This window comes from Eriocheir sinensis, chromosome 35, assembly GCF_024679095.1.
Source record: "Eriocheir sinensis breed Jianghai 21 chromosome 35, ASM2467909v1, whole genome shotgun sequence".
Classification (NCBI taxonomy): domain Eukaryota; kingdom Metazoa; phylum Arthropoda; class Malacostraca; order Decapoda; family Varunidae; genus Eriocheir; species Eriocheir sinensis.
The window spans coordinates 14,211,229-14,238,728 of record NC_066543.1 but is presented as its reverse complement, the minus strand read 5'-3'; the positions used below and the strand labels follow the sequence as shown (position 1 = coordinate 14,238,728).

Genomic DNA, 27,500 nt, shown 5'->3' with positions numbered 1-27,500 from the left:
ATACAACGCGTGCCGGCTCAGCGGTGTCACTCGAACAACGCGTCTAATTACCTCCTCCTGCAAAGTGCTATTCTTCAACACTTGCAGACATCTTTATGAAGGCTAACGTCGAGGCTGTTTGGAAATGTAGTCCAGATGGTATAAGGTATGTAGCAGCGAGCACGTACGATCATTTATGACGGTGAAGATAGCTGTGGTGCTTAGTGGTAAAAATATGTAGTTGGCTGTAGAAGTGACCGTTAAGGTAAAGTAAGAGTGATTGCTTTGATCTGCCTGTATGTGTGTGTGTGTGTGTGTGTGTGTGTGTGTGTGTGTGTGTGTGTGTGTGTGTGTTTCTGTTTTTCACATGGATTTGAGTCTCATAAAAGCGCCTTAAAGTCCTCATTTGTCGTCACTCTGATGCATGCATATTTTACATTTGTTATTAATTCACTTTCAGCTGCCGGGCTTCCTGACGCCTTCCTGCGCTTTCTCGAGCTCTTGTTCCTTACCCTCCTTCTGTTTACGAGGCTTTGGTAATTTCGTTTCAGATATTTCCTTCTTCCTCTTATTCCTCCTATTATTCCCTTTATAAATTCTCGCCTCATGTCTCCCCCTTCCTATTTACTTCTCTTCTTGTTCTCTTGAAGACTTCTCTGCTAGGGATTTCTTTCTTCCTCGAATTCTTTTTCCTCTTCCTTCCGGACAATTCACGGCAGGAAGCACCTCCTTACTTCATTTTTCTATCTTCATACTCCGGATTTTTCCTCGCCTCAGGTCTTTTCGTTTTTTTTTCCCCCACAGCGGATGTTCGGCCCACGCGAGGCAGCAGCGTCGGGGGCCTGGTGGGCGGCGTCCTGGTGGCGGTGGCGGCGGTGGGCGGCGCGGTGTGGGCGAGGCACTATTGCCGGAAGCGATGGCGAGGCAGGGACGAGAGGACGAAACATGACGCCAGGCCTTCCTCGGACGACAGCAACCCTGACGTGGTGCCCACCATTGGTGAGCGAGGGAAGGGGGCGGCAGGGGAATGGAGAGGAGGGGGGAGGGAGAACAAAGAGAGAGGGAAGGATATGGCGGACGCAGTGGCAAATAAACACGAGAAGAGCGAAAAAATATGTATAGCATGAAGAAAAGAGGGATGAGTTCGTTATGAGGATGCCATGCGGATACCTCGGAAAAAAACAAAGGGAGAAAATGACGGTGATGATAGATAATAATGATGTACGAGGGAAGTGGAGGAGCTTGAAGAAACTGAAGAAAATACTCAATCAGAAAAATAAAAGTTAAATCATGAACATGATTTTAATTAGGAAAATTTCTCTCATTTAAACTATTCTCATATAATCTTTTTAAGCGCTCACTTTTTTTCTTACTAAACTCTTCTCTTCTTTTCTCCCCTCCCTCCCTCCCTTCCTTCCTTCCTTCCTTCCTTCCTTCCTTCCTTCCTCCTTCCCTCCTTTTGCCCCCCACACAGCGGAGGAGACATACGACCTACTACGGGAGGAAGCGAAGTCGAGGGAGACGCTGTACCAGGACCTGGACGCCTCGCCGCAGTGCACGCCCCCCACGGTGAGTGTCGTACCTTCACGCGCCAGCTGGTTGGGCGGCGCGGCGGAAAACCTTGACTCTTGATCTGATGGAAGATTACTGCTCCCTTTCAGCTCCCAAGCAAAGACCTGACCTAGGCTATCAATGCTACTAGAGAAAAATCAAAAGTTTTCCGCTACGCCTCCTCACCCGCTGGTAAAACTACTAATCTCAAAACTCATTAGATTTAGGAGCAGCTTCGAGTATGTGGAACGTACAGACAGCCCCACAAGTTAATTCTTGTTGAAGTTATGTTGTTGAAGTGTGCGCTGCTCCGGCTTCCTGGTTCTAGTCGTCTGTACGTTACATTCATCAAACAGTTTTGTTGCCAGCATCCTTTTAGCGCTTAAAAAATCCCAAGCATTTGTTTACAGTCCTGTGCGTTTGGTTATCTTCCACAGCAACACCAACAGCCGCATCAACTACAACAACAACAACAACAACAGCAACAACAACAACAGGAAACACAACCTTCAACCCCTCAACAGCTTCCACAGCAGCCTCAGCAGCAACACCAACAACAGCAAGCACAGCAACAACAGCTGATGCCACAACCAACACCTCAGCAGCAGCAGCAACCACCACCACCACCGCCTCAGCCTTCCCAGCCGCAGCCAGCCCCGCGCTACGGCAGCCCGGGGCCCTTCCAGCAGCTGATAAAGAAAGCAACGGTGACGGAGGTGGACGACAGCCCGCTGGGAGTAAGAACCAGTATGTACTGCCCGAGGGACGAGGACGAGAGCATGGTATGACGGGGCCACGACAGCCACCACGACCACTAGAGACCACACGACCTCCCCCACCACCAGCAGGCATCCTCTCTCGCCTATAGAGTCTTCCTCTTCCACGTGGAACAATCAGCGGTGACAGCAGGAAAGTCCACGAGTCTCGGGAGTACCCTCATAACTTGCGGAAAGGAAGGGCACTCGGCAGCCAGGGGGAGGAAGGGAGGGAAGGGGTGAGGAAGGACTGGAAACGAAGCAAAGAGGTTAAGAACTAGGGAGAAGGAAGGGAAAAGGAAGAAAATAAAGAGACGCAGGTAAGGTGAGAAGCTGATGGTGGAAAAATAGGTTATGAGTCGAAAAGGAAGGAGGGCGTGAGAAATGAGGAATAAGGGAACTGGGAAAAGAAGACAAAAAGAAAATGGGGAGTGGGGTAATGATGGAAGAAAGAGGAGTGATAGGGACGTGTGGAGGGTACAGGGAAGATAGGAAAAGGGGAGAAAGAATAGGACAGGGAAGGGATGGAGGTAGAGGACAATGGGGAGAGGAAGACTGTTAGAGGAAAATTGCCGTTCTAGATTTTTCTTAGACCTCACTTCCTTCATATTATTACATTTCCAACCTTGTGTGTGTGTGTGTGTGTGTGTGTGTGTGTGTGTGTGTGTGTGTTATTCTATTCATGTGCTTCCATTCCTTCAAGCCCTCAAAAATACTGTTCTTCTTCCTCCTCCTCCTCCTCCTCCTCCTCCTCCTCTTCCTCCTCCTCCTCCTCAACGACAACAACAACAACAACTCTCAGCCCAGCACTAAGAAAACACTCAATTGCTTCTTTAACTTTCTCGATTTCGACAGCTGAGAGAGAGAGAGAGAGAGAGAGAGAGAGAGAGAGAGAGAGAGAGAGAGAGAGAGAAAGCAGGCACTACAACACGTGATCCTTTTCTCCTTTCTCCTCCTTCTCTCTTTCCTTCATTTTTCCTTCCCTTACTTTCCTTTCCTTTCTTCCTTCTTCTCTTCCCTTTTTTTCCGTTTTCCCTTCTTTCCATTCACTCCGTTTCCTTTTTTTGTATCCGCTTCTTCTCCCTCATCTTCCTTTTCCTTCATTAACCTCTCCTCCATCTCTCTTTTTTCTCCTCCATCTTTCCTTCTTTCCTCTTTCCTTTCCTCGTTTTTTTTCCGCTTTCCCTTCCTTCCATTTTTGTAACCCCTTCTTTTCCCCTCATCATATTTCTCTCTCTCTCTCTCTCTCTCTCTCTCTCTCTCTCTCTCTCTCTCTCTCTCTCTCTCTCTCATCCCCTCCTCTACCCCTCTCTCCTTTCCCCATCCTTTCTTCTTTCCTCTCTTTCTCATTCCCTCTCTCGTTTCCCTTCCACACATTCATAATCATTTTCTTCTCCCTGATGTTTCTTCCCTCTGTCTATTTATCTTCAATTTTCTTATTTTCTTCTCTCTTTCCCCTCCAACCCCCCCCCCCCCCTCCAAAGGTGATAAGGAGGCGCTTGTCAGCCTCGTGATTGGGTTTTGTCCAGGTAGCGCTGGGCTGGCACGAGAGGAGGAGGAGGAGGAGGAGGAGGAGAATTGTAGGCAAGGGGTAGAAGATTGAAAGGAGAAGAAGGAAAGGGTTGGAGGCGTGAGGGAGAGAAGGGAGGAAAAGGGAGAATAAGGTTGAAGTTGAGGTAAGGGGATAGAAAGAGAGAAGGAGGAAGAGGATGAAGGAAATTGAGCAGGAAAGCTAAGGAAAGGGTGGAAGAAGTAAAGGAAGGAGGAGGCAGGTTAGGCTGGGAACCATAGAGGAGATAGGTAGGGGAAGGAAGGGAAGACTCAGGGTGAAGGGAAGAAGACAGAGAGGAAAATTGAAAGGAAGTACGGTCTGAAGTAAAGGATAGGAGGAAGGATATGAAAGAAAGGAGGAATAGGAAAATGCAAAAGAATCGGGAAAGAGGTCACTGAAAATAAGTAAAGGGAGTAAGAGAAAAAAGGAAGGATATTAAAGAAAGCATAAGTAAGGGAAAGGGAAGGGACAGGGCGAAGAAGTAAAGGGTTGCACAACTTGGGGGAGTAAGGAGAAGAGGGAGTCATTAGCAGAAGGGAGAAGGGTAGGTAAAGGGAGGGATAGGAAGGGGAAGAGGGGGTGCACGAGGGAAGGAAAGGAAAGAAGAGGTGAAGGAGAGGGAAGGGAAGGAGGTGTTGGCTTGAATCAGATACATTGCGGGAAGTCACTGCGGACACCTCGAGGGAACGTGGCTGGCAGGAAGCAAGAAAATAAAGAGGGAAAGAAGGTAAGAAGGAAGGAAGGAAAGAGGGAGAGAAGGAAAGATGCTTGTGGTGGGGAAAGCCTCGAGTGCCAACAAATACAAGTGGAAACGAGGCAAAGCAAACGTGAGGAAACTAAACAAGAAATAAAAGAAAAAGAGACCAGTGTAAGAAAACCGGGACTTCCAAGCGCTGGGGAAAACTTAAGAAAACAAATTTGTGGCCGAGTCAGTGTTGTAAGATCCAGAAACAACATTAAGAGTAAGAAAATAATTTACTGCAAAGTGGCTTCCAGTGACCAAGAAAGAGAAAAAGAAACGAACAGAAGACAAGACTATTCTGCTCAGTGACGTGCAGCAAAGGTGACATGAGCAGGAAGTGAGGCAGCGCATGACAGGACGTGTGCGGCTCACCTTCTGGCTTGGCTCATGTTGGGTGTGTGCGCGAAGAGCGGGCAAATCAGCGAAATAAATATTTACATTATTCGTCGGTCGTCAGTCTGTCAGTCAATCATGTTGAGTAAAGAAGAAAACAATTATATTCGCCAGGTGTGGCTGACGTGTGCTGGCCGCCAGGTGCGAGCAGAATGTCAGAGGATGGACCACCATGTCGCCTCGTTAAACCAGAGCATTTATACATTTTTTTTCATGAAGGTTCATTATATTTTAATTTCCCTACCCGTAACAACATTCTTGCTTAGTAAGGAAGAACAATACTGACTCCACCTAAATCGTATTAAACAGTCATTTCGGAGCCAGTCGTTTAGACGGGAAAGATCGACTATTTTTCGAGCCAGCTAACGCCTCGGCCAGCTGGGCAACCTTTCATATCAGTCAGGTGCTGCGACGACGGCCGGCCACCTGTTGTCTACTCATATCAGTGTCAGGTATCACGTCACTCTGCTGTCTGCGGAGTAACGTCAGTCAGTCAGATGATGTCAGTGTCTTATCAGTTAAATACTACGCCAGTCAGTTGGTCAGTCAGTCAGCTGTCATGGGAATCAATGCCAGTAACATATGTTGTGTTTGTTGCTCTAGTGTGTGTGTGTGGTGTGTGTGTGTGTGTGTGTGTGTGTGTGTGTGTGTGTGTGTGTGTGTGTGAACTGAAAGATAAAAAAAATATTTATCATTTAATATAAAATCTTAAAAACAACATAATGTTAAAGAAGAATTTTGAATATACATATGCACAAACAGTGAAGGAATGGCAGACAAAAAATGTCAAAAAAACAGCCATGTATGTATGTATGTATGTATGTGTATATATATATATATATATATATATATATATATATATATATATATATATATATATATATATATATATATATATATATATATATATATATAAAGTAACATCAAGATATTGCAGAGGATTAAAAACAAGTGTACCGTGACTCCACCATTCAGAGCACGGAATAAAACATATCAACAGCAACACAACATATAACCAACAAAACAAAGCAACAACAACAACAACAACCTCTCCCTGACCCGCTACTCTGACGTGACTCGCTGCGCTGACTATCGTGTTTTCCTCATGTCGAAGTTTGGATATTCATGTTAACTATAAATACATATGAAAAACAAACACAGGTGCGGTGTTTTATTGGTGTGTGCCTTATATGCGTGTGGAAACGGGTGTCTGGAATATACAGATAGACAGACAGAAAAAAGACAAAAAGGAAGAAGAAAAAGGGAGAAGGGAGGGTAAAGAAAAATGTGTCGAGAAAAGAAATGGCATACAAATGGACGGGTAAGAAAAATAAAAGAAAACCTGGAAAGAGTCGTAGAAAATTATGAAGCGGAGAAAAAGAAAGATAGGAAAACAATAATTGGTTCTTTCACTCAGACACATGACTTCCTGACAATAATGACGGAGAAAGGAAGAAAAAGGGAGGAAAGAAAAAATATAGATAAAAAAAAGAAAAATAAGAGAATCTGTGGACTCAAATCACTCCACGCAAAGTAAAGAAACGAAGGACTTGAAAAAACGCACTCAGAAAAAAAAAAACAGAGGTAAGAGAGGATTTAAAATGGAGAGAGAGAGAGAGAGAGAGAGAGAGAGAGAGAGAGAGAGAGAGAGAGAGAGAGAGAGAGAGAGAGAGAGAGAGAGAGAGAGAATGTGATTAAGCAGAAAGTCCTAGGTACAAGTTTTGCTTAATAGGCGCACCTAACATCACCAAATATGGGGTACAAACTTGGCGGAGGGACTGTTTTTGTTCCGCGAGAGGCGGTAGTGGGCTAAAGAGTAGCCTGTCCGGATTTTTTGCTTTTGTTTATTAATGATCCACGAGACATCCTAGAGTTAAATCAAAGTATGTGCTTATCTTTGTATTCATTTTATTATCTGTTATTCTATTGTGATAAACAGTCTCTCACACACTCACTCTTTCTCTCACACACTCACTCTTTCTCTCACACACTCACTCTTTCTCTCACACACTCACTCTTTCTCTCACACACTCACTCTTTCTCTCACACACTCACTCTCTTTCTCTTACACACTCACTCTCTCACACACTCACTCTCTTTCTCTCACACACTCACTCTCTTTCTCTTACACACTCACTCTCTCACACACTCACTCTCTTTCTCTCACACACTCACTCTCTTTCTCTTACACACTCACTCTCTCACACACTCACTCTCTTTCTCTCACACACTCACTCTCTTTCCCTGCACCCTCGCCTCCTTCCACGTGGCCCAGACTTCAACCGACAATGGAGGGCAGAAGGAGGTGGGCGTTCTCCAGCCAAGACTATTTACCCAAGAGGAGAAGGAGGAGCACGAGGCTGAGATGCTTACGAAAGAGGGAGATTGAAAGAGAGGAGAAGGAGCACAACTTAATAGGAGACCAACATAGAAGAACAGGAGAGCAGGAGAGAGGAAGAATGGTTGAATATGAGGAGGAAGAATAAGAGAGAAATACAGAATAGAAGGAGGAACACGAGGATGAAGTAATTACGAAAGAGGGAGACAGTAATGGAAGAGGATCAAAATAGAAGAATACGAAAAAAGGAGGAGGAAGAAAAGAAGATTAAAACAGATTAGAAAAATGAACAATATAATAAAATGCTTACGAAACGGGGAGGTGAAAATAGAAAAGGTGAAATAAATGGAAGCAAAATAAGACCAAAAAAAATAACACGCAAGAAAAGTGAACAGGGAAGACGAAGAAACACCAAAGACAAATAGAACTACCAAGGGAACGAGAGTTAAAGACAAATAAAGAGAGAGAGAGAGAGAGAGAGAGAGAGAGAGAGAGAGAGAGAGAGAGAGAGAGAGAGAGAGAGAGAGAGAGAGAGAGAGAGAGAGAGAGAGAGAGAGAGAGAGAGAGAGAGAGAGAGAGAGAGAGAGAGAGAATCAAGCAATAAAAAAATCAGGGAAGAGAAAAACAAAACAAAACTCTGAAGTCCGTCACAGGAGCAGCAAATGAGGAGGAAGAAGAAACGGTGCAAATAGAAAGTCGGAAAAAGAAGAAGCAGGTAAGAACTTGATCAATTATATAGGAGTAAGTAAAGGAGCAAGCGGAGGTGATAAAAGATGGAGGAGGAGGAGGAGGGAGAGGAGGAAGAGAGAGAAAGAGAAGAAAGAAAAAGTAGAGGAAATATGTAGGGGGAATGAGGAAGGGGAAGAAAGAGTACACAGCAGAAAGTAATAAAAGAGAGGAGGAGGGAGAAGAGGAGGCAAAAAGAAAGAGAAGGAAGAAAAAGGAGAGGGAAAATAAGAAGAGGAGACAGAGAACGCCAACGAGAAGAGAGAGTACAAAACAGAAAGTAATAAATGAGAGGAGGAGGAGGAGGAGGAAGAGGAAGAAAAAGAGAAAGAAAAAAGAAAAGGCAAAAGGGGAATGAGGAGAAAATGAGAGAAAATGCCAAGGGGAAAAAAAAGAGTACAAAGATGGGGACGAGGGGAGAGGAGAAGGGAAGATGATGAGAAAAAGAAAGAGTAGAAAAGAGGAAAAATAAGGAGAAAGAGGAGAAAGAGAATGCCAACAAGACGCAGTTCAAAGAAGAGGAAGAGCAAAAATTTAAGAAACAGATATGCTTCTTAGAGACCTTGGGGACGGGGAGAAAAAAAAAGGAGGGAAGGAGGAAGAGGAGGAGGAGCAAGAGAAGGAGGAGTTGGAGGAGGAGGAGGAGGAGGAGGAGGAGGAGAAGCAGAGGAGAAACAGCAGCAAGTCTCCACGTAAGTTAAGGTCTTGCGGCAGCTTTATGGGTGGGTCGTTAGTCGGCTTCTGCGGAGGAGGAGGAAGTGGAGGAGGAGGAGGAGGAGGAGAGCGATGAGTAGAAGGAGAGGGAAGAAGAGGAGGAGGAGGAGGAAGAGAGAGGGAGGAGGAGGAGGAAGAGAGGGAGAAGAAACACGAAACGTAGAAGAGGGAAGAGGTGGAGGAGGAGAGGGAACAGGAGGAGGGGAAAGGGAAGAGGAGGAGGAAGACAGGGAAGAGGAGGAGGAGGAGAGGGAAGGGGAGGAGGAGGAGGAGTAGAATGAGGAAAGGGAAAAGGAGGAGGAGGAGAACAAAGAGCAGAAGTAGGAGAGGGAAGAAGAGGAGGAAGTGAGGTTAGAGCAAATGGAAGAGGAAGAGGAAGAGGAGGAGGAGGGGGAGGAGGAGGAGGAGGTATACTACATCCTCCGCATCCCTTTGTAGCACACTATTGCTCTGGCGTGCGTAATTTACTGACGGAATGACCACGTGCTAGACTCGCGATCGCCAGTCGTTACTCTCTTGGACCGAGCAATGGATCTATACATTTAACTGATCTATGGATGAGGCTGGACGACCCCCCCCCTCTCCCTCCCTTTGCTAATGAGGGGGAAAGTAACGATTTCTAGTTAGTGTAATCAACTTTTCGACCTGAGGAAGGGACGGACCTCACTCTGGCATGATAGCAGACTGAGTGTTTAACCGCTTCACCACGAGTGTTTGTCTGTTTGTGTGTGTGTGTGTGTGTGGGGGGGGGGGGTTATTGAGTCATCCCATCCGTTCCTGGTCACTTTAGGAAAAAATCTGCCAATACAAAATGCCGGTTTCCTGCCTCTCTTCCTCTTCCCGTCCGTCTCTTTCAGCCCTTTACTCAATTTATTTATTTTTCCTCTCTCTCTCTCTCTCTCTCTCTCTCGCATAGCATAGCATAAAACAATAAAAATAACGCGTAACGTGAATATAAGAGAGAGAGAGAGAGAGAGAGAGAGAGAGAGAGAGAGAGAGAGAGAGAGAGAGAGAGAGAGAGAGAGAGAGAGAGAGAGAGAGAGAGAGAGAGAGAGAGAGAGAGAGAGAGAGAGAGAGAGAGAGAGAGAGAGAGAGAGAGAGAGAGAGAGAGAGAGAGAGAGAGAGAGAGAGAGAGAGAGAGAGAGAGAGAGAGAGAGAGAGAGAGAGAGAGAGAGAGAGAGAGAGAGAGGCAGAAATCAAGTATGAACCCATTAATATTTGGGAAAGGTACGGTACAAACTGACAGAGGGAATAGGGACTTAAACACTTATTGACTATAGGACATAACGTCGCTCTGTAGATAAACTCGCAAGCGCTTTGAGGAGAGGCCACGAGTGTTTCCAGAGGGTATTGAAAGCGATGGGGAGATAATCCGGCACATTACAGAATAGAACCAGAACATGAAGTGCCTCCCGTTAGCATGAGAGCAGCTTGGCGTTGTACCCGCCCTGACCCGGAGATGGCTGAGAGTCAGGGAGGAGGAGGAGGAGGAGAAAGAGAGGGAGGGGGAGGAGGAGCACAAAGAGTAGAAGAGGGAAGAAGAGGAGGAGAGAGAAGAGGAGAAATTGGAGGACGAAACCGATGAGTTCAAGGTGAGGAGGGAAGAAGAGGAGGGAGAGAGGTAAGAAAAGAATGATTTGCGGACGGTGCTGTTGAATTTTATTTAGGGTGTTACGTGTACTTAACTGTTGTTTTGTTTGGGTGTTGAAATCTATACGGAGGCTAAGTTATTTTTGGCATAAGTGTGTGTGTGTGTGTGTGTGTGTGTGTGTATGTGTGTGTGTGTATGTGTGTGTGTGTGTGTGTGTGTGTGTGTGTGTGTATCCAGAGCGAGAAAGAGAGATGCTTCACCTTTTCCCCAAGGTCTCCTGCAGAAATAATGACGTTTCTTGCGTAATCCTGCAAACAGCAAGACAAACAGCACTGGGAGCACGACCCCTTTGCCTCTTAGGGGGTAATAAATTAATGGCACCAAAGGGCGAAAGACAGAGAAAACCAAGATAAAAAAAAAAGTAGAAGTAGAAACGGAAGGAGCAGCAGGAGTGATAAAAACGGTGAAGTCTCGAGCAAGTGTAGAGTGAGTGTGTGTGGTGAGGAGGAGTGCGTGGCTGGTAACGATTCAGGGAAGGCGCGAGATGACAACGAGGCTGCTGAGGAGGTTCTGAGAAAGGAGAGCAGGTTAGAGAGGCATTTCAGATATGGAGTGAGTGAGTGAGTGCATGAATGAGTGAGTGCGTGGGAGTGAGTGAAGGAGAGATAGGAAGAGCAAGTGAAAGAAGGAGAGAATGAGAGAGAGGTTGTTGAAGGTGTGTCAGGAGGAGGGATGATGAGGGAATAACATAAGAACATAAGAACGTAAGGAGTCTGCAAGAGGCCGGTTGGCCTATACAAGGCAGCTCCTGTACACTCAACCCCCCCTAACCTCACCATCCATGGCTTTATCTAACCTCTTCTTGAATGTATCTATGGTATTGGCACCCACAACATGGCTCCCAAGCCTGTTCCATTCGTCCACCACTCTATTAGTGAACCAATTCTTGCCTATGTCTTTGTTGAATCTGAATTTGTCTAACTTAAAACCATTTCCACGCGTCCTACCTGGCTCTTTCACTCTCAAAATTTTATTGACATCCCCTTTATTAAATCCCTTCATCCATTTATAAACTTCGATCAAGTCTCCTCGCACCCTTCGCCTTTCTAGAGAGTGTAGATTTAACTGCTTTAGCCTGTCTTCATAAGGCAAGTTCCTCACCCCCTGAATCATCTTCGTCATCCTCCTCTGTACAGATTCTAACATCTTGATATCCATTCTATAATAGGGGGACCAGAACTGAACTGCATAATCGAGATGAGGTCGAACTAGTGCTAAGTAAAGTTTGAGGATGACTTCAGCGCTATTGCTCACGCTCCTTGAGATGAAACCTAGTACTCTGTTTGCCCGATTTTAGCCTGAATGCATTGAGCCCTAGGACGGAGGTCAGCGCTCACTAGGACTCCTAAGTCTCTCCCCAGACCTGCTTAGAGGAGTGTCATTTAAGGAGTAATTGTGTAAGGGTTATTCCTACCAAATGCTACACTTCCCGACATTGAATTCCATCTGCCACTTCCTCGCCCAATCATATAGTCTGTCAAGCTCATCCTGGAGAACGGTAGCGTCGCTGTCTTGGATTACGATCTTGGTATCATCTGCGAACTTACTGACATCGCTACTGATTCCTGTGTCCAAGTCATTGATGTAAATAATAAAAAGCAGAGGACCCAGCACCGACCCCTGTGGGACTCCACTCGTAACACTGCCCCATTCAGATTTCTTACCATTGATTTGCACTCTCTGCTTCCTACCACTAAGCCACGCCCTGATCCAGCTCAAAACTTTCCCATCTACGCCGTGAGCCTGTAATTTTAGTAATAGCCGGTGATGAGGGACTTTGTCGAACGCGAAAGAGGGAAAGAGAAAGAAGAAGAAGAAGAAGAAGAGAGAGAGAGAGAGAGAGAGAGAGAGAGAGAGAGATAATAAGCTGGCAATGAGAGAAATACCAAAGAAGAAGAAAGAAACCGTAATAAAACACGTATTAAATAATCATAAACAGAAATAATTAATCTCTCTCTCTCTCTCTCTCTCTCTCTCGGGCCAGACAGTTTTCCTGGTGACGAAAAAGCGTGGTCATGCAAATTACACGACATCGCCTGCGGTCCGGACACCCTTCAGGACTCATCCATAATTCTGAGACTACACAAATGCTACACCTTCTAGCTCTCTTCTTTTATAATTGTTTAATCTTCTGACTTTACTATCTTAATTCTTTGCGTATACATTATTATCGCATTTCTGTATTCACTATGTCAACCTTAAAACTCATCCATAATTCTGAGACTTCACAAATGCTACACAGACTTCCACAGTCTACAATCTACAGTCAGTCAGTGTTTTCTATCTGTATACATTACGATAACCTTCTGCCTCATTATCATCTTTCATTGCCCTGTTTTTCTTTATCATTCAGATCTAAGTTTTCACACGCTTCACTCTCTCGTTGTTTATTACATCATCTGAACGATTTATTTTTTATGCTGTTCCACTTTCTATATTTTTTTTTATGATAACCAACCCTCTGCGTATACCCCACTGCCATTTTGCATTATTTCATTGACCTATTTTTCTTCACTGCTCAGGTCCATGATTGCAAACGCTTCCCTTAAGGATTTACTTTTAACCTATCGATGTCACAGTCCCTTAGATCATATCAGATGGGTTAGAGAGTCTCACTATAATATTTAACTCTCTCTCTCTCTCTCTCTCTCTCTCTCTCTCAGTTCAACACCAGCAGCCCTACTTGATGAGGGGACAGTTTACCCTCCGCTGCGTGAGTTCCCTGCTACACGAGGCCTGTAATCTGTGCGAGTAACTAGGGCGGATATATTACCCCTATACTTCCTCTTTCATTACTTAATTTTCGCTGAAAGCACCTCGCATTATGCTTCAAGGTCACCTCACTGAACCATTTTTCGTCTTTATTTAATAGCACAAATATGTTATGAAAATGCCAGCACGTTATCATAAACCGTTCTCTTACTTCATGGACTCCTGTCTCTGCAATCTTCAATAATGACTAAAATAACCATCACGTTCAATATGTTCGTGCAGGTGAGGGAATACAGCTTCACGCGACTCTTGGCTCTGGTGTGCACGCTCTGGGCCAGTCCGTACGTGTGTGTGTCACTTGCTCACACACGGATGGGGTTCTCCGTATCACTGCCGCTGCCACAGTTTAGTTAGCAAAGCGACACACAAGGCAGTAATAAAGGAGCGGACCCAGCACACTACCACAGGACGCGGCACGTACACACCCAGGCACCGTGGAACAAGTTAGTCACTCCATGAGCACGGTTTGTACTCTTTTCTAAAATACCTTATTCCGTTTCAGACACGTTTCGGCTAATTTTGCCTCAGGAGTTGATATAACTTATTATTACCACAGCAGAAATACATAATAATGGAAGCATGATCTCATATATGGCTATCAAGTTCTTCCTTGTTTGTTTCCCTTATTTGTAAGCAAAAACGGTATAGAAAACCAACAATCGTATATGTGCAAAACTTCGATCCTGAGGAAATAATAGTTATACGCAGCGTAAACATGTCTATACTAAAGCCTCTTGACGTCATGGGAACACACAGACTAACACCGAGGAAGGGAAAAACTCCTACCCGAAAAGACCAACACAAACACATCCGTCAACTTCCCTCTCCCACGCAGCCGGGCAAAATAGCGAGCCGAGGGAAGGGTACAAGAACTTTCACCCAGACATCTTGACGGCACGCAAAACACACACAGATCAAAACACTCCACGTGGCAGAAGGACGAACCAACCCACGGGAAAAAAAGTGCATCACCGAACAACACGCCAAACAGAAGCGTCGCTGCCAAAAAACGAAACAAAAAATAACTAAGGCAAAAAAATCATTGAAACGAAGCATAAATCTGTCAGTTCAGCGGGGCAACACGAGAAGCCCAAGTCCAACCCATCCCCCCTTCTCGCCTTTCATTTTCCTCCCTTCCAATAACCTTAAATCAGGCCAGGTAGGAAGGGCGAGAGGGAGGAGCCGGGGAGAGGAAGGCGCCATGAACTCACAGGCAGAGAGGCGAAGTGAAGACTGCACGGAGTAGAGGAGGGACAAAGGAAGAGAGAAAGTGAAAGAGGAGGCAAAGAGGAGGAGAGGGTGAGGTAGAATGTGTGAGGAAGAGAGTAAGGGATTAAATGAGGGAGAAAGAGAAAACACACACACACACACACACACACACACACACACACACACACACACACACACACACACACACACACTTGCAGGTCTTTTTAGCCTTCCCTTTCTCCTTATTAATTGCTAAAGTGCAGGAAACGGGTACAACAAAAAGGAATATACAGGAGGGGCCAACGTAGCTCCTGTCCTGCTCATAACACACACACACACACACACACACACACACACGCACACACACATTCACGCCCAAGTCACGTGCTCTGCTTAACATTATCGACAACCAAACAGGAAAAGTTAATGACTGTAAATCTCTGTCAAGAAGTTGGCCAAGCAATTTCCAGAGAGGAGGAGGAGGAGGAGGAGGAGGAGGAGGAGGAGGAGGAGGAGGAGGAGGAGGAGGAGGAGGAGGAGGAGGAAGGGTGGTACAGGAAGAAACACAGAAAGGGAAGAGGTCGGAAAGAAAGGGAACACATAACAAGAAATTTCGAGGAAGTAGTAAGATGTGTGTGTGTGTGTGTTTATGTGTGTGTGTAAGCCTGTATGTGTCACCTAGTCAAGGCTGAAGAACCACGGAGAGTGAGAAGGTTTCCTCGGTACTTCTTCAAAAGCTGCCTCCTGGAAAGCCCTTGCCAGCCAGCGCCGAGAGGCCATGGAAGGTGAGACGCATTGTGGGGCGCGAACCTCCTCGAATTTTTCTTTAGGTTTGTATACGTATGGCTGAATAAGCTCCGGACACGTCTGAATGCCTTATTTGAGAATGTTATGAAGGAAGGTGTTGTGTGTGTGTGTGTGTGTGTGTGTGTGTGTGTGTGTGTGTGTGAGAGAGAGAGAGAGAGAGAGAGAGAGAGAGAGAGAGAGAGAGAGAGAGAGAGAGAGAGAGAGAGAGAGAGAGAGAGAGAGAGAGAGAGAGAGAGAGAGAGAGAGAGAGAGAGAGAGAGAGAGAGAGAGAGAGAGAGAGAGAAAGGAGAAAAGAGGAGAGAAGAGGAGAGGAGAGGAGAGGTGGGGAGAGAAGGGGAAATGAGAGTGATGAGACGAGAGCAGTAAAGACGAAAAAACAGAACAAAAAGCGAGCATACATAATACACATACATACATACATACATACATTTATTCATACGGAAATAAATACCGACACAGATACGGAAATAAAACAACAAGCAGAAGAAAAACATACAAACAGCAATGGCAATTCCTTTTTGTTATTCTTCGTTAAGCCCGTTCCAATTTTTCTATGTCTTTTCTGTAATAAGGTGACCAAAACTGTACACAGTACTCAAGATGGGGTCGACCAACGCAAATTATACAGTTTTAATATTACTTTTTCTGTTTATTATTAAAGACTCGTCCAATGAAGCCAACCAATTTGTTTGCAGTTTTAACTACCTCTGAACAATGCTGACTGATCTTTAAATCGCTTGATATAGTGATTCCAAGAGGAGGAGGAGGAGGAGGAGGAGGAGGAGGAGGAGGAGGAGGAGGAGGAGGAGGAGGAGGAGGAGGAGGAGGAGGAACACAAAGACACAAAGGAAGAACAAACAACAGCAGACCTGATGGTCCTGTGAAGCAGGCTGGGAGTTAGCCTGTGCGGCAGGCTGGGAGTTTGCCTGTGAGGCAGGCTGGGGGTTAGCCTGTGAGGCAGGCTGGGAGTTAACTTGTGAGGCAGGTAATTCGTCCTCCCGTGAAGCAGGAGGGTCATTTAGAGGGGGCACAGTCTCGGTGGAGGGCCTCTCCACCATCGATGGTGGAGCCACTGCCACATTGCTCGCAACAAATTCCTGAAGGACTTCGAACTTCTTTTCAAGAGCATGTTGTTTGTTTTTCCACTCGGTCACAGCATGCGTAAGTCTTAATATTTGAACACAGAGGCGACAAGTTCTACTCAGCTGGAAGTACTGAGCTGCAAATCGTCCGGGACAGACGTCACACTTACGTAGTGTCGAAGGCATTGTAAGAAAATGATGCAGGTTTACAATCTGGGCAAAATATCAAAAAGTGCTCTCAAAATTACTTAAAGTGTGACCATATATTGAGTTGGATAAAGAATGTGCATGGAAGTTAGATACTGCGGTGTTAGATGCCTCCAACACTGGGAGTTCGGTCCCATAGGGTCTTGAAAACGCCTCAAAGACCTACCGCTTGTCCTGAGCCTCGGTCACGAGAGAGACTTTCACAACCCGGCGCTTTTCATCTATTGTACTCGTAGTTTTGTCCCATATAACGGGGCCGGCGTAGTCGCCCAGAGCAAAGCTGGCAAGGGAGGAGAGGAACCAGCAATTCGTTCCTACTTTCCGAATCGTCTAACACAACTCCGCGACCCTTGCGATGCCTGGCCAGTGGCACCTGTCACCAGGTGTTCTCCACCAACTCTAGAGAGTATCAGACGCCCTTCCTGAGAGACCAAAAAGCTGAAATATTCCTTGAGTATAAGAAAAACCCTCAGAAACTCCATCTAGAAGCCGGAAGGTACAACCTCAAAAGGCCCCACGGAAGACATATCTTTCAGGAGAAAAGAACAAGAACCAGCTGGGGAGGGCGGTGGCTGAGTGGTTAGCATGCTGGGCTCACATTCACCACGCCATGGACAATGTCGGTTCGAATCCCCACGCTACCACCTGGGATTTTTCAGGCACCCCCGAGTGGCCTAAGACTATCCACATGCTGTCCTGAAGACCACCCATCAACCCGGATCTAGAAGAAACCGTCCAGTGAATCAAGAAAGAGTTCCGGGGGCAGCATAAGACGAGCATAATTGGCGTCACTATAAAAAAGTTGCCTGCGCCATGACGGGCTTGGGCCGACCATCTGGCCCCTGAAGAAAGCCTACCGGCGCTAAAGGCAGGGAAGTAAAAAAAACAAACAAAAAAAAAAAAGCTGTTATGCAGAATAGGGATGGGAGTTCCGTCGTTAGAGGGGTGGGGCGGGGAGCTCACACCGACAACTGGTTCCCAGGGAGGCTTTTAAGTGTAGAGGTCGCCACACTCCTCTACTCCGCAGGCCTAAATAATTAGGCACGGTCCAACTAACTAGGACCCTGGCACTCCAGCCATTGTCTCATAAAGAGATCCTCTGCCTGCAGTGCCCACCACTGCTGCTGCCCAGAGGCTTGACCATGACCCTGGCACGGGAGACAGATCAGGTGTTACACCTTGTCCAAGGGTGACCTGAGACTATGCAAGGCAGGGGCGTCTAGTTCACAGAGGTGAAAACACTTCACCCGCATACCGGAGAACACTTCACCCGCATACCGGAGGAGGAGGAGGAGGAGGAAAAATATAGACCAGTGGCTTGTTTGTCGACAGCGAGGTTATCTGCAGGATTACTGCTCGGGCGGATAGACAACGTGTGGTAGGTCAGGAGAGAGCGGAGCAAGGCCAATCCCCGCCCACGGCGCCCAGTCCTCCCTAAGCCAACGTGACGGTAGGAAACAGACGAGAGCCAACACCAACAGCATGAACTTTAACGTTAACGAAAATAGAACATGAATATTTTAAAGTAAAGAAATTTATAAATGAATATCCTAGACTAATACTACAGCTGGCTTACTAATACAACATACCGCTAGAGGAGAAGGACAAGGAGGAGGGGGATGCGGATGAGGATAAGGAGGATGAGGAGGAGTAGGACTTGTAAGAGGGTACAAAAGTCGAAAGAGAAAATGGATGACGAGAAAGAAGATAAAGGATGAAAAATGTATCCGAAGGTACCACACATAATGACAAGACAAGCATAAGCGGCCAAGGATGTAAAATGAAGAAAAAAAAAAAAGATGAAGAAAAATAAAACAGAGATAAAGACAAATTCGACAAAGAGTAAGAAGGAAATAAGAAGGAAAGTGAAGCTTCAGACGAGGAAAACTTAGCAACACAGAGACAGACAAAAGTCCCCCTCGATGCCTCCCCTGTGGGTGTGGGTGGGGGGCAGACTCCTTCCTCGGCGTCACCTCCTCAATTATCCCGGCCGAGCAATCAAAGGGGCGCGCCTATCGGCAAGACATCACGGACGGGCGGGGGGCGGCGGCCTCCTGCGGCACTGATGGACGAGATAAAGCAGAGGCAGGCCAGGCACACACACACACACACACACACACACACACACACACACACACACACACACACACACACATTTTTAATATATAAACTTAGGAGGTGAGGAGCCGAAAAACAAGACAGCTAAACTTAGAATTTCAAAGCGAGAAGAAATTTGAGAAAATTTGTAAGAAACTTCTTCATAAATTCTTCATGCAGAATAGCGAAAATAGAGGCGCTGCATGCCACCCGAGAAAGGAATTTTATGAGTCAGGCGGCTTATGAAACAGAGGAAGCAGATATATGGAAACAACGGCAAAACCATAATCAATAAATGGCTGAGTAACACTCCGCTAACCCATACGTAACGCACAGTTATGGTGAGTTAATCCAAAGGTCATGTGGTCGTAATTAGCTACAGAGAGGAAGCGTCTACACACATCCGTCCGTTCCTTTCAGTGGCGTAACATTTTCACTGGAGAAACCTGGCCTCAGTGACTGACGTGGGTCCTGTCGGCAAAGAGAGAATTTTAAAAGTTGACGCGGAATACACTAAAAGGTGCAAGGTACGAGAACCGAGGTATGAACACTCGAGTCCAGACGACCGATCTAGTGTACGGGAAACTGCAGCCTCCGCCATTCACGAGAATCCGAGGCAGAGGCACACGACCCTGGACCAACACTTTGTGGCTGGGAACGCTGGGAGGAACACTAGACAATGAACCATTATAGTCTCTGTACTGCTATTAAAATCGTCGGAGCTTGGGTTTGGGACTTTTCAAACATTGATAACAAAAAGCTTTTCTCTTTATTAGCATTCGAACCGACCTTAACTACAGAGCCCCTTCCATTTCCAGTACCTCATTTCAAGAGATTATCGTAGAAGGGAGTATTGTCCCATCATCAAAGGAATTTTCAATAAGTTTATTTAGTCTTATCGTTACCTTCCCTTAAGTCTCTCTAGTCACGACGCCTGGAGGACAACACTTGTGTTTCTCAGACATCAAACAGTCATGCGCCACTCACGTTCTGTTCTTGTAACCATTCACTGCCTCGTCGCTCTGTCGAGACCCCAATTAGCGCCACCTTCGGGGCGGCCCAGTGTGTCGCGGAGTTCATGCATGAAACAGCCGCGTGGAATGTTCATCTCCCATTCATCGATTGGGCCTCATGCAACGCAGATTCGAAAGACAGGAGAACCGCGATATTGATCTTTGAGTCATTAGTTTATAAAATCCTACAACCGCCAGCCTTTTGGATCCTCTTCCTCGTTTTCTCCCACGTATTTCTTATCAGCAGCACCAGCTGTTCAAACTTAGGCCACCGCTCAGCACTCCAGTGTCAGCACACCATGGAAGCAGGTATGGGGATTGCCGTGTCGTCACCAGTGGTTTCCTCAGGTTTGAAAGGTACACGTTAACACGGAATTTAAGTACCCAGTCCTCCCCTCAGCGCCAGCGTCTATGTTCCGTCCGCCATAACGTCAGTCCGGGCGGCAGCAACAACCCCAGGTCAAATGCGAGAAATTTCTACGTTGCTCCTACACTCCTTCACCTTAGGCTGGGCTCTTCGGGTACGGCACGTGTGATGTCCCTTTTTAAATGAGTAGATAACCCCCCCTAAATTCGAGTTCTCAGCAGCAGAGTCTCAGTAAAGGGAATAGACACCCCAGCGCCGTTATCGATTAAAGGTCAGCCAACCGGCAACACTGTCCCCCCAATGAACTATCTCGATATTGATATTGATAAATGTTTTTTGGAAACTAGGTTAAAGCGGGATTTAAAAACAAGATCTAGAAAGAACCGATTTGTTTCTCCTGCGCTCCCTGGAAACAGACAGAATAAACACAGCTTGAGCAGCGGCCAGGCGACGAGTGAACCTTCCCTTCCAGCCGCTGTAAATAACATCATCGTGACACCGATCCGGTTGTAAAACAAGGCACGCGCATTAAGCAGTAATCAAATTAATGAATATATTAATCAGTGTGTTTTATCTCAGTCAAATGCTTTTCGTCACCAATTGGCTGTTTTCCATTAAATCGTAAACTGGTACTCAATTATACAGTCTCAAACAACGACAAAGACAAAAAATAACAATATAAATACTAATAAAGAGGTAATAATAGAAGCATTTTGAATAATAGTAATTATCCTTATCATAATCAATAAAATTATCAATATAATTATTTTATCATAATCATTTTCATAATAGCCTATTAATAATACACTAATAATATTTTTCTTAATAATGTTTCAATTAGTACAACTACTAATAAGTGGTATCATTATCATAAGTATTCTCCTGAAAACATTAATATTTTTTCATCGTTACTACACACACACACACACACACACACACACACACACTATCATTAGGGGGCGGTGGCGCAGCGGGAAGAGGCTGGAAAGGCTTCTCAAAATAATAATTAAATACATACTAAGCATCGTTCACTGGGTAAAACATGTCAAAGGTCACCGCACGTTAACGAATGCAGTCATTACTGCCTTCCAGCAATACATAAGTGCCGCGGGGCGAACGCCCTCCAGGCTGCTTGGTGCTCTGGTCCTCGGGGCGTGTAGACCTCTTGCCTCGGGACACAAGACAGTTGCAAGCATAGCGACACCACAGTTTATCTTCAAGAGGGTGTCCTCTTACCCTTTAGCGAACCAACACACACGAAGGATAGCTATATCGGAGCACTCGAAGCCACGTGACACTCTCTCTCTCTCTCTCTCTCTCTCTCTCTCTCTCTCTCTCTCTCTCTCTAATCTCAACACTTATGCTAGGCTCTCCGGTCTCCCTTTCCTTCCCTCCATCCATCCTTCCCCTCCCATGCGCCGCCTCGCCACGCCAGCACGCCCGTGGCCCGTCCCTGCCTCCCCCCCTCCACTGCCGCCATAAAGAACACGAGATACACGCCAACCAGTCCCCAACGGCGGCCACCCTTCGCCAAGCCTCTTTAGGGGAGTGAGAGGAGTTACCCTTCCAGCCCAGCAACGTCCCATCACCCAACCACACCCCATTTCCTCCCCACAACCACCCTAAACCTTCCCGCCCCCCCCCCCACACTCGCTTCACTGGACAAATGGATGGACAAGGTGGAGAGCGTTCAGGAATAAACTACCGAGGGAATAGACGGAATCCAATTAGCTGAGGAAAGAAGTGGATTGCAACGTGTAGCCGTGAACTATGGGAGGCTCAGGGGTGAGGGAGAGGAAGGGACACGAGAAGACGGAAAAGGGAGAGCATGGGATGGATGGAAGGAGGGTGACAAGGCAAGGGGAATAAAAAGGAGGAGAGAAGAGAGCGAAAAGGAGTAAAGGGGAAGAGGAGTGGAGGGAAGCCAGAGTGATGGGAGTGAGTTCAAAGAAAGTATGATTTAAAAGTAGGCAAAAGTTTACTATATTTTAAGTTTCTGATGCAATATTAAAAAGAGGAAAGTTTGCATCTTACACACAAACACTCTCTCTCTCTCTCTCTCTCTCTCTCTCTCTCTCTCTCTCTCTCTCTCTCTCTCTCTCTCTCTCTCTCTCTCTCTCTCAACACTACCTCCTGCAAGGGCTTCTGTTTATGAGAGATGCGACAAAGAAGTCAAGGGGAAGAGGAGAGGGGGGAAGCCAGAGTGATGGGAGTGAGTTTAAAGAAAGTATGTTTAAAAAATAGGCAAAAGTTTAGTATATTTTAAGTTTCTGATGCAATATTTGAAAGACGAAACAGTTTGCATCTCTCTCTCTCTCTCTCTCTCTCTCTCTCTCTCTCTCTCTCTCTCTCTCTCTCTCTCTCTCTCTCTCTCTCTCTCTCTCTCTCTCTCTCTCTCTCTCCCAACACTACCTCCTGCAAGGGCTTCTGTTTATGAGAGATGTGACAAGGTTGTAAGAAAGAGAGGAGGACGAGGGCTGCAGAAAAAAAGGGGAAAAGGAGGAGAGAGGAACACGGAGGAAGAAGAGCGGATATTAAAATAAAAGGCAGGGGGGAAAATAATTAATTAATGGAACAGAAAAACACGTTCATCACACACACACACACACACACACACACACACACACACACACACACACACACACAGGAGGAACAGCAAAAGATGTACGTCTTAGTCCACTCACCTCAGCTTAAGAAAAAAATATAACGATGCTCTACACATGCTGGCGAGGTAAGTGGGACAGTAGGGCAAGCCGTCTTTCCTCACCTGACGCCTACTCAAAGGGGGCGGGGGGAGGAGGCGCTCTCAGGTTGACAATTATACGCCTCTTGGACCCAGTAACTTGATGCCCCGATACAGACTGATAGTTGTGGTAATTGGAAGGCGCTGTAGGGGGGTGAGGGACTCTTTCCATGACGAGAAGACGCACACCCACACCCACACCCACACATTCAATTAATTTCGCCCCGGATTCGTTATAATGAGAAAAGGGGAAAGTTTAAACACAACAATGACGAGGGCAGCGGCGGTTATTATTGTAATTTTCATTACTAACCATACTTTGCATTAGGAAGAAATTAAGGTAAAGATTCGTTTTAGTATCGTGCCAGTATTTCATGACCTACCTTATGAAACATCACTAGCTCTTCGTATATCTTTTCTACAAACGTTCAACAATCATGGAAAAGCTTTTAAAATCCAATTTAAGGAATATTTACTGTTGAAAATAGGGGATAATATCCACGAAAGCGTAACCTTCTCTGGCGGCGGCCACGGTGACGGTGCCGCCGCCGCCGCCGCCGCAAAATAGCTCGCAGAGGGTCTATGGTGGGGGAGCATATCTAAACTAGGTACTCCAACCGAACTGTACGACCTGCTAACGGGGGAGAGGGGGTCGCCCATCAGAACCCCCCATTCTAACCAGGGGGGGCTGCTTCCCCCCCTGGACCCCCCCCCTCCCCATGTATATGCGACTTTTTCTGCGAGGAGGTATTTCTCGCAACACCGGCTGCACCGGTGCCGCGGCTGCCGCCAAAAGAGGCTACGCTTTCGTGGATATTATCCCCTATTTTCAACAGTAAATAGTCCTTGAATTGGATTTTTAAAGCTTTTCCATGATTGTTGAACGTTTGTAGAAAAGATATATGAAAAGCTAGCGATGTTTCATAAGGTAGGTCATGAAATACTGGCACGGTACTAAAACGAATCTTAACCGAAATGAATATTGGTTATGGTTACTATTGACAAGAAGAGTTTGCATTCAAGGAAATCTCATCAAGCACACACACACAATATCAGGCCACGAGGGAGGAATGACCGCTCCACATGAACTGCCAAGAGCGCAGGAGGTTAAGAGGAGCGTTCTGAGTCCACAAGTCGGTGCAGTGCATGGTAAGACAGCCTGGAACTCCCTACGCCTCGCCCGGTCCCTACCACTAGCCCGGGGACCACGAAGACCTGCGGGCTCCAATTACGACTATTTTCAATGGGTACAGAGGAGATTAACCGGGTTTTTATGGGTGATTTTACAGTTCATGGTGCTGAAGTCGTGTAAAACTATCCCTGAGAACACAAAACAGTCCCAGCAATTTCTACTAGAGGCTTTTTAAACAGGCAAACTAAGGCGCCGAGACGTTTAAGAATACGGACTCTGAATCGTAGCAAAAAGAGGAAAGAGATTTGAACATGGAGACAGAGGGAGATAAAGCAGATGAGGCGGTGGATGTCACAAAAATACAACGATCTCTGCTGCGTTGATTGATGTAACGCTCCCCGAGGCATCGCTTTCTAGGTCATTCGCTTCTCGCTTCAGTCCATCTGCCGCTGTTCTATAAATATATATTCTAGGTTAATCTCTATAACGCAACGAGCTGAAGGAAATGAAATGCTGAACGTAACGAGCTGAATGAAATGAAATGTTGAAATGGTTGTAGTGCCGTCCAACTCTTCAGCAATTTTCCGATATATTATCTCAAGCGAAACTAGGACGTTCGTGAAATTTAATAACTGTGATAATGTTAAGCTTCGTTGCTCTACTAATAATGATTGTACTTTATATTATCAGCACGCGTTATACGACATTTAGGGTTGAAGTGATTACATTTACGCGGCGTATTGCGTAACTCCTCTTGACAGTAATTTGATTTGATTTAATTGAAGCATTTAAATGGGACCGTCAATAAGAGCAATTCTATTAAGTACCATAAAGTGAGAATGGATGTTAGGTCACGCAACAATGGTTCACAAATAGCAGGTTAGTGGACGGGAGGAACAAATGAAGCAGATAAATGAGTTGAAAGAAAGACGAGTGAAAGTTGAAAAATTGGTTAGACAGGTTTATGAATGGAAGGAAAGGTGATGAATGAATGAACGATGGAAGGAAGACACAATGGACACAGGAAGGGAAATGCTGACGATGATAGGAATACAGAATAGGGACAGGGGCAGAAGGAAAAGGAGAAACAGGAAGGGAAGGATGAGTAATGGGAGGACATGGATGGATAGAGGGAGCGAAAAGGTGACGGGGGTGGAGGAGGGGAAAGAGGGGAAAGAGGACCAGCAGGAGTAGGAATAATAAAAAGAAATTCAGAAGCTGCCATATGTAAGCCCTCAGAGCACGCATTCTCAAACATTTCAAGGCTTATACACACCAACATTAGATAAAGCTTTAACCCGGTAGCAGCGAGGATCATGTTTTTTAATGGTCCCTCCAAGCGAGAATAATGAGAAAAAAACACCCCTCACACAAACCATCTCATAATATATATCAATGCATTTGTGATAAGATTATGTATCATCTATTTTTGGGGGTTTATATCACGGCACAAATTTGGCCCGTCGCTGCTACACGGTAAAGCCACATATTAATAGAGGCTGTCGGTATTTTCATGGGTAGTATTATGAGCCTTGAGATATGACAAGGCTGCTGCACCATGAATGTCAGAAACACTCACGAGAACCCGACTAATCTTCTCTGAGGCCTTTAGAAATACTTGATGTGAGAGCCGAGAGCGTTGAAGAATACGGACACTGGCGTTATGTATTCTCCGTCCATGATCCTCGCGTATTTTTGTGTATCTGTTTGGACGTGCCAAGCGCTATTCTTAGACTCCACTTTCGGTATTTCTCCTTTAGGTTCGCCTCGTGCATACCTCAAGTGTTTGTTTGCCCGTGCAGTATGTGGCAGGTGGAGGTGATGACGATGAACCATGACAAAAAATAAGATTTGTATTACATGTTTGCGATCGTGCGGGTGAAGGTGTGTGTTTGTGTGTGTGTGTGTGTGTGTGTGTGTGTGTGTGTTTGAGAGAGAGAGAGAGAGAGAGAGAGAGAGAGAGAGAGAGAGAGAGAGAGAGAGAGAGAGAGAGAGAGAGAGAGAGAGAGAGAGAGAGAGAGAGAGAGAGAGAGAGAGAGAGAGAGAGAGAGAGAGAGAGAGAGAGAGAGAGAGTTGCTTTTGGTCAAAGCTTTGATCTTGAGGGTTTGTGAAGGTGAAGCCTTTGTTATTACACACACACACACACACACACACACACACACACACACACACACACCTCCTTCTCCTCCCCTCCTTATCACCCCAAGCCGCCAACTCCTTTTGTCGATAAGAAGTTGGGAGGGAAAAAAGAAGGCGCTGGAAGACAAGGAAAAGGAAAAGAAGCAGAAAAGCAGGAAAAAAAGAAAGTAAGGAAAGAAAGGAAGAAAAGGAAAAATTAAAGGAAAAACAGGAAAGAAAGGAATAAAAATTAAGGATAGAAAGGCAATAAAGGAAAGAAAGTAAGGAAAGAAACGTAGAAAAGGGAAAAAATAATGCAAAAAGAGGAAAGAAAGGAATAAAAAGTAAGGACAGAATGGAACGAGGGGGAAAAAAAAGGAAAAAGAAAACGGCAAAGAAACAGGGCGGCTCGGAAGAAGGAGAGAAAATACATATATAAAAAAAAGCGAGAGGGGGCGAGGAAAAACAATTAAGATTTCGGCCTCGTCCTCTTGGCGGGAAGGTTTGCATTTCATTATTTCTCTTTCCCGACGTGTTTAATTTTCTCGTTCATATATAATTACGCGAAACCGCTTAACCATTGACGAGGTTTTCCATTATATATATCATTCTAATTTTCGTTTTCATTGCCTCTTCTCTCTCTCTCTCTCTCTCTCTCTCTCTCTCTCTCTCTCTCTCTCTCTCTCTCTCTCTCTCTCTCACTCAAATAGAAAAGATTAACCTCGTTTTCCTCACCTCTTCGCTCCTTGCTATCTTCGTATTAACAGGTATTTTCCTTCCATCACCGCGGCGCTCCAATTCGCATAAGGACCTCCGCCGCCGCCACTGAGCTAAGCCTCACTGAACGGCAGAGATCATATTCACTTCTCGCTGACATACGATAATTTTTTTAATACTACATCCTGGAGTGATTACGCCATCTAAACCTTGCCTAATTAACGTACCTCGAATGGAACTAACCAGCAAAAAAGAAAATGTAGGTAAAATTGTTATCAAATCTACTGACAATAAGAATAGGTTTAGAATCCGCAGACTAGACTCCAGAGCAAAGTATACGTGGCCCTTCCAGCTAACCATGCCTGATTGATGTGCCTTGAATGGAACTAGCCAGCACTCCCGAAAAATGTAGGCGAAATGATTCTAAATATACATAGTGACGATGAGAAACATTAAAAAACCGGCGCCATAGCAGACTAAACGACTCCTCAGCTTCATCAATCGGTCTAAATTTATAGGAGCCTCTTCCAGCTAACCTTGCCTAACTAACGTGTTTTGAATGGAACTAGTAAGCAGCCCCAAAAGAAAATATTGGTGAATTACTTCTCAAATAAATAGTGACAATAAAAAAACAGTCTAGAATTCCAAGCCCAGCATACTCAAGCTCCATCTAGCGGCTTAAAAGTGCACTAACCAGCAAAGAGATGAGGTGGTTGGTGAAGTAGTTATCAAAAAGTAGACAAGAAACAGTCTAGAATCCGCGCCACAGCAGACTAGACTCCTACCATTCCTCAGCTCCATCTAGCGGCCTAAAAGTGCACTAACCAGCAAAGAG

General features: G+C 45.6%; 1 protein-coding gene and 1 long non-coding RNA gene across 2 annotated transcripts in view; one reads left to right on the top strand and one right to left on the bottom strand.

Moving 5' to 3' along the window:
- LOC127007456 (neural cell adhesion molecule 2-like) overlaps positions 1–3,518 on the top strand; it is a 164,989-nt gene extending 161,471 nt beyond the window's left edge. The window contains exons 12-14 of the mRNA XM_050878499.1: positions 784–978; positions 1,454–1,548; positions 1,968–3,518. Coding sequence (XP_050734456.1) covers positions 784–978; positions 1,454–1,548; positions 1,968–2,318 — 641 coding nt within the window. The 3' untranslated portion in view covers positions 2,319–3,518. The remainder of the gene's footprint in view (positions 1–783; positions 979–1,453; positions 1,549–1,967) is intronic.
- Positions 1–27,500, bottom strand: part of LOC127007457 (uncharacterized) — a 196,161-nt gene that overhangs the window by 153,440 nt on the left and 15,221 nt on the right. The gene's annotated exons all lie outside the window — the stretch shown is intronic.